The 8,168-nt window shown below is 37.4% G+C and overlaps 1 protein-coding gene across 2 annotated transcripts in view; it reads right to left on the reverse strand.

Moving 5' to 3' along the window:
• LOC130432134 (synapse differentiation-inducing gene protein 1) overlaps positions 1-6,038 on the reverse strand; it is a 71,201-nt gene extending 65,163 nt beyond the window's left edge. For both annotated transcript variants that reach the window (XR_008908427.1, XM_056761393.1), the window contains exons 1-2: positions 5,727-6,038; positions 614-1,228 (exon numbers count right to left, since the gene is read on the reverse strand). Coding sequence is in view for 1 of the 2 variants with exons in the window: in XM_056761393.1 (XP_056617371.1) it covers positions 614-1,138 (525 nt within the window). In the remaining variant the exon portion in view is untranslated. The remainder of the gene's footprint in view (positions 1-613; positions 1,229-5,726) is intronic.
• Between the last annotated feature and the right edge of the window lie 2,130 nt (positions 6,039-8,168).

Genomic DNA, 8,168 nt, shown 5'->3' on the forward strand with positions numbered 1-8,168 from the left:
TACTTCCCTTTAATCGCCTGCATTTACACATTTGTTAGCGTCTCAGAAAAGGTGGCTCAAACAGGCGGGCAACAGCGGGAAACTGGCTGTCCAAACCAGCTCTCTTTACACTCTCTGATTGCCCTCTCTCCCTCTCAGTCATCTGGCAGGAGCTCCAGACACGTGCTTTCATGAAGACCAGCCGTACCATTTGACAGGAGGGTGTTAAATTAAAGGGTAAAGTCACAGCGAGACACCACTCTCGCTGTATTTGACGAAGGTGTTGTTGCTGTCTGTAAAGTATTACTTACGAAAAAATACATTTGTATGAGGCATGAATTATCTTAAATACAATTTGAGCAAATATCAAACCCTAGACAAATTTAGGGCATCATGAGGCACAGCTCTCATTTGAAGGGACAACCAGTATGATTATCCAAACAAATGCATTTTTATTCATTTATATTTTATTTATATGTGGCTATTCATAGCCGCTTTTACGCTGCTTTGTGATTACATTAATTCTTGCCTAAAACCAACTTCCAAAGCCAACACAATTATTTTGCAACCTTGCAACTCACAGGTTTTCCTTTAGAAAATCCTAATGAAGATAAAAAGGTACATAATCTCTCACCTCAAATTCTTGAAATTCGTCATCGTCATCATCCAAGTCATAGGAAAGTGTTTGGATCTTGGCGTCTTCCATAGAAAGATCCAGAAGCCTGCCGTCAGCGAACACAATTCCATCTTTAGCCGAGCCAGAAGAGGCAGGGTTCATTTCTTCAATGAAAGTAGTCTCGCAGCAGTCCCCTCCCTCACCCCATGCTTTCAACATGCTCTCAGGATAAAGAATGAGGCTGGGCCTGTAATAAGGGTCTATGGCTTGGGGAAGAGCACTGGGGTTCAGCAACTGCGGGGGCTCTTTCCCATCCTTTGTCCCGTTTTTGTCCTTGGACACCACGTGGCCCTGATACTGTGGAGCGGAATAAGCCGACACCAGTCCTTCCTTAGTCTCCACCCTTAGATTATGGGTATTGATCAATCCATTACGTTTGCAGCATTCAGGACCCAGTTCCCCACTCCCTGCTAATGGTGTCTTCCCTTGATCTCTCTCATTGGCCGCTCGGGGTTCTTGTCCTGTTCTTAACACTCTCTCCATGCTGGTCTATCGGCGCTGGTGAGGGGGAAGGCTCGCCTCACAAATTACTTTGTGGAGGCATGAGGTATAAAGTACCTCTCCCCTTCTCTCCTAAAATATTCAACATCAACATGGTTAAAATGGCAGTGGAAGATGATGTAAGATGTGATGCGATTCATCAGTGGGACGTAATGAATATATTTGAGTATTTATATATATATATATGTAATGCAATACGCCTTGCACTTTTCTAAAACCCCTGGATAGTTTTCCATCTAGTCCCAACATTATTTTTGTTACATTCAGCATTAAAACATCTTTGTAAACTGTGTCCAATGCTGGGGTCACCTAATGTGTGTAGAATCCTGGTATAATTTACTAATGTCAGCACTTTGATTCTTCTCTTTTTATAAACAGGGCTCAACATTAAAGCATGTCCGGGATAAGTGAATGTTTTGTATGGGCAAGTGAGAAAAATGTGTACCTGTCCGACAGGAACAAGAAGAAAAACATTGTGACATATATGTAGAATAATAAGAATATGTCTATTAAACAGAGCTTCATGTTTGTAGTGGTTGTGCCTGTTTGTGTGTCACAATAATCAATGCAGACCGCATTGAGTCCATGCAGACGCAGAATCCTGTTACTTAAATGTCATCTGGCTATTATGCATGTCTGAGTGAATTATGTGCACAGTTTAAAAGTCTCATGAACTGCGCATTGTTTGTTGTTTAATACTGATATATGATTTCTACTTATGATGTTAGCATGGTTTTTACATCCAAAAACATCAAAATCAAGAAGTAATAGGCTAATTTCTACCCAGGTTTTGAGACCAGCTCTGAAGACTTGGCATTGAAGACACTTGGAAGTGAACGCCTACCGCTTTGATTGGATAGCAGTTTGCGTAGTTGGAGCCTTCTGTTAATTTGGTTTGAGACGTAACGTTAGGTTACACATTAGCACCATTCACAGGTGACCTCCTGTGATTTATAAATGACCTCCCCACATCATTATTTCATGTGACGCATTCGCACAGGATGATTTTACTCAAATTTACTGACTTATTTCCTGGATGTGATGGCGAGGCTTTGCGTTTAGTTTGTATAGCATATACTTGTATTGCATTTAATGATATATGACCGTACCTGTCAGCATTTGAGACCAGTGATTCTGAACCGGACAAAAGATCACCGCGATCGTAGGTCTCAAATGTTACGAGAATTTCCATGATAGATAAACAAACGAGAGACTCCCAGTAACTTGGATATCACCCAGCACACAAAATAATACCAGAACACTCCAAAGCAGCCTCCATTATACGCAAACGTTGTATAAAACCTTGAAACATTATATATGTGCCCACCAAATTAAAGAGATGGTCATTCGCTGGGGTTTCAGATCACAGACAACCTCTGCAATTAATAAAAATGACTAGAGGACCCCAGTAATTACTATTCTCTTGCGAATACTGCTCAGAGACATCAAGCGATCTCTAACAAAGCATAGTGACGCATAGTACAAAAATGTTCAACTCACAAAAGATTGCTGCCCCATTCCTATCGGATCCAATATTGAAGGAATAGCACTTTCTTTAGTCTCTCCCTAAATTCAGTGTCGACCTGTGCTTGTTCATGAAATGAAACGAACAAGAGCTCCATGTTTTTCCCACATGAGCTGGAACGTCTTTAAAAATGAACTTTAACCACACATTCCTAATATCAGAATCTGAAGGAAAGGTTATGCAGCGACTGTATTCTTCCACAATCAGGGATGGCAGAATATTTAGCTATTGATTGCTAATTAAAGATGATGGCGTGTTTGTTTGTTTATTGATTGCTTGCTCTTTCTGATTCCAAACCACTGGTTCTGTCATGCCGAACCAGTGGGCGGGGCTGGAGAAGTAGGCGTTGATATTTTTCTGTGGAGGTGATGTTCACCCTATCAATGGCGTCATAGATAGGTGCATTCCAGGACCTGGCGTTTGCTGAGCCTGTTGTCAATAAGAGGTGTAATCTCAGTAACAAGGGCGTTTTCAGTTCTCACACTTACATGATATTTCCGTGAATACGATTCCCTCTTATATAACAAAATCTCAGATTAAAATTGTGATATTAATTCATGCCTCCTTTAACATGTGATGGTCGAGGATTTATCTGCGTCTGCACTGTATGAATATATGGACAGCTGAACTTAATCTCCAGAGTTACTCTGAGAGTTTATTTTACGATTGTTTTATTGTTTGAGTGAAGCTATCTGCAAACAAGCGTCTTCGAGAAGACCTGTCAAATTAAAAGTCCCGTTAAATTGAACACTCAGACAAAAATACTGTAGTGTACTATACATTTACATTTACATTTAGTCATTTGGCAGACGCTTTTATCCAAAGCGACTTACAGTGCACTTATTACAGGGACAATCCCCCTGGAGCAACATGAGTAAATTGTCTTGCTCAAGGACACACTGGTGGTGGCTGCTGGGATCGAACCAGCAACCATTGATTTTACAGTTCAGTGGTTTAACCCACTAGACCACCATCTCTATAGTATTTGCTTTCGAAAATTTAAGTGCCCTTGAAGTAAATTGAAAAAATATATAGTATACTATATTAAAGTTCAAAAACAATATAGTAAGAATTTTACTGCAGTTTACTTTGGTCAATACTATAGTATACTATAGTAATTTATGTGGACATATATACCACTATTGTATAGTAAAAAAGGAAAACCACAGAACTTAGAAATATTTAAACAAATTTAGGTGATCTAAAAATTATATGGCCCTAATTTATTCATCTGTATGTAACATTGATGTCTTTTATCGGTTAGCTGCCTATTTATAATGAACTACATTTGCACATTTCTGCCTGTGCTACCAAACTTTAAACCTCTCTAGCACCAGAGCTATGTGCAAATAAATATTAGAGTAAATACTGTAAGTAAACACAAAAAAGAATTACTGCTGCCTTTGTTTTATAGCAGTTACGGACAGTAGGCCTATAACCAAAGTCAGGCGGCCAAAGCAGACAAAAAGCAGACAAAAAGCAGTTAAAATGCTTAGAAGCAAACTTGACCAATGTAAATCCTAAACAATTATATTGATTATATTATATTATAATTCAAATGAAATATCTTTTTTATATGTTAGGGCAAGTAATTTTTGTACTCGGACAAGTGAATGAAATTTGTTCCAAGGACAACCGCATGACAATGCTTAAACATACATCTTCTGTATCACAGGGCCACAAGTGAAGTCATCTCACCAGACATCTGTTGCAAGATATGTCAGAATTAAGTGTATCAACTCTTTGCAATTCAAATCAGCAATTACGTTTGATAAGGCCTCAACATGATGTGCAATAATGCTTTTTCAAGGGGATACAAAACAGCCAGGTGCTAGTTGACAGGTCTAGTAAATCCTTTTGCTTTGTCATATTATACAAATAAATGACATTATAAAGGACCGGTTTATCAAGTGTGAGTAGTGAATAACTGATAGGCGCTTTCACTAGCCAAAAATGAAAATGTATTTACTATAAGGGATGTCTGTACATCTTCAAACTGACACAAGGCTGAAATGTCTGTTAGTTGGTTACAATTACTGACCATGTGGGATAATATCAAGACAGCTAAATATCAGACATAATAGTTGTTATCTACATTATGCATCACTTAATTTCATTCTAACATAAAGTCAGGAAGCTGTCATCAGAAGCAACACTTTAGAAAAATGCTGGGTCATTTCACTTATTGCACAACCCCCAAAGGCTGATTTAAATAATATTTCTCAATATTTCTATATTTTACCCAGCCACAGGTTGAAACCCACATAATACCAGCATTTATTTGTGTATGTGGCTAATGCACTCTTAAAAATAAGGTGCTTGAAAAGGTTCTTAACAGCAGTGCCATTGGAGAACCATTTTTGGTTCACCAAAGAACCATACTTTATTAAGAGTGTATATGTCAAAACCAAGATCTGCAGATATCATACTACATATATTCATTATTTTAGATTGTTACTTTTAGTTAATGAGACATTCAGCCAAATATGAAGTTCATTTTACACATTATCAAAATAGATGATGAAACAAGCTTTATTTCTTCAATCAAATGCAAGAGTTGTTTGGGAAATGGAAACCATATGTTTCTATTATTTATATAAGGACAGCTATTTAAAGATCAAAAAATTGTGCTCTTTGGTAAATTAAATTATTTAATTTAGTTTATTTCTGAAAACACAAACTCAACGCACATTCTGCATTCATGAGCTGTTCATGACATCTGACTAAGAAAAGTGATTAGATTGCTTGTAAATGTCTTGCATGCATAACCATGCATGATGAAAGCTGTGAATCATTAATAATCGTGTTCATGCCTTCCGATAACATGGAATAATTGATCGGTCAGCTGCTATAAATACGGTTATCCATCAAGTGATGGTTGCTTTATGATCGGTGCAATACGTAAAATGGACCAGTGGAAGAATGAAATGTCAAAAAGATGAACAGAGAGGTTTTGCAGGCTTCAGGAGAGCTGTGATGTACTGATGTCATCTTGGTGCAATCATTCATTTGCTGTCCAAGTTCGTGATCTGACTGGTAACTTACCTTCCAAGGTGAGCTGGTACAGCAGTCAGTGAATTTTGTGGAGAAAAACGAATTATCTCATCGACTCAGGATATGTTTACGTCCTCTATCTTCTCAGATGTAAATCTGATGAAAGAGCAACTAATAAAAGTCCACAGTGTTCCGTTTTTGTTCTCGTTTTGGCCAATCGTTTTCCGGTTAAGATAATACAAATCATGACCGAAAACCTTTCATTCGTACACGATGTCGATTATACTGCATTTTAAAACCGTTTTCTCGCGACTGCGGTAATGTTACTTAATAACCAAAGCCTGTTCAGTGCCGTTGATGTATGAGCCCTACAACTCGCGTTCGCTCTGACTGACTGCGGTATTTATACTTGTGCGCTCTCGCGTTCCCCTGGGTCCTAAACATCACACCGATTACACGACACACATCCTCCTCGATATTTGCCACAAAAATAATAAATGTTGTTGTGTTAAGATTGAAATACAAGTATATTGTTTTGAGACATAGGGACACATGATAAAAGGTGTGTCCTCTAAATCCCTTTTACTCAAAATGTGCACTATTTATTTAAAAGGTTTTACAAAATACCAAACAGCTCCTTTGCGAAATATCACAAGGAATTTAAATGTTAGAAATGTGCATAAAAAAGTTTATTATGTAACAGCGACCCTGTTTTCACATGACAACCACTGTATGCTGCATTCCATTTAGCTTGGAAATCAGATTTCGGAGTTTGGAATAATGCACACATGCAAACAAACTTCAACAGATATTTGGTCAAAAGGAGACATGAAGTTGGAAAGACTGCATGTGGTATTCAGACAGAGAGAGCTCATCCACACACTAATACTTCATGGCTATATACTGTATGATAGATTCACATTCTAGTCAAAGTTTGTAGATTTGTTCAAGGACGTTTAATCCTTGCCTGTATTAATATGCCGTAAAACTGACCAGCAAACACAAGTGCTTACAAATGTTATATGACACATCCTTTGTATTAGGACGGTTGGATGAGGTATAATTTTTGTTCATAGGATAAGCAATCCCGAATAAGGCATGTTTCAAAGTTTAAACAGTAGGCAATGACTATTATACTGGTACTGTGAATCCCTTAACAACTGGGTATTAAGGTTATTATGGTTTTAATTCATATAAAGCATGTTTTTATTAAACCCATGGTTGTCTAAAGTAACTAAATGGTATCCAATCCATCAAAAAACTGGTTACAAACAGAATTTTAAAATTAAGTCCCATTAATTGATTATAAATGAGCAATACATGTTTTGTAAACTGTTAATATTGATTGGCCCTTTTTGTCCTTTTGAATACAATACAAAATTTTAAGACATAAAAGCTGTTTCGTATGTTGATGCTGTGTGAAAACATAATATTGTCAAGGTTTATTTTTTACTTTTGTGATTTTTTAAAGGTTGTTTTGGACTGTTGTGCATGCTTATATTTTGTTTAACTGTATTGCTTGTTTTTATGCTAAGTTAAGATGTAACTGGAAGTTCATTGTGATGTAAAGTAAACGAAAACACCCACTGCAGGATAAGATGTTTATCCTATTTTTATTATCATAGTCATCATGACAAATGTTACTATATTTTATGTATGGTACAGATTGTTAAATAGTATATATAGTTAAAAAGTAACAATATAACATGTGTATTTTAAGTCATTTAAAAGGCTGTTGTTTACTTTGGTTCATTTTTATTATTACTAACTAACTTTGTGAGTTTTATAAGACATTTTATTATATGTAATCAGATGAATACATAGACAACCATCTTTGTATTTGAATATGTCATTCATTTTCGCTCCTGGTAAGTAATAATTTACTCAGACAATGCTTTTCTTATAGAGGCATGTTGTTATAGAAATGTATAAAAATTGGTTATACAAAATACAAAATTGAAATAACAATACTTTACTTTTAGAAAAAGAAAAATCTGAGAAGAAAGGGTTTTGCAGATTCCTCCAGACAGTGTGGAAGGCAGTAAAGCGTCCCTCCAAACGTGGGAAGAACAAGCTGACACCTTTTGTGCCTCAACCTGATTCCGAGGAGTCGAATACTAAGGTTCTGCCTGATGTCCCTCTGCACAACAATCCCAGGGTAGAGGCGTATGAACCCCACCCGAAGCCACCTGGTGCTTGCTTGTACTGAAGTTGCCTTAATGGTGACTGACACCAATTCAGCTGTACCCATACAGAAGCCTGGCCCCTATCATGTGAAGCTCGGTCAAATGGGTGGTGGCATTCTTGGACTTATTGTCCCTGTATCGGAAAATCATAAGCCAAAGGATGGCACTGGTCATGTGAATCCTGAATCGAAGAAGGATACCAAACCAGCCAATCGAGAAACAAATGCTGACATTGATCCAGCCAGCCCTGCAAATCTCCAGCGAAATTAGGGTGGCATTTCTGGACCGAAGACTGGTACTGTTACCA

The sequence above is a fragment of the Triplophysa dalaica genome, chromosome 11, assembly GCF_015846415.1.
Source record: "Triplophysa dalaica isolate WHDGS20190420 chromosome 11, ASM1584641v1, whole genome shotgun sequence".
Classification (NCBI taxonomy): domain Eukaryota; kingdom Metazoa; phylum Chordata; class Actinopteri; order Cypriniformes; family Nemacheilidae; genus Triplophysa; species Triplophysa dalaica.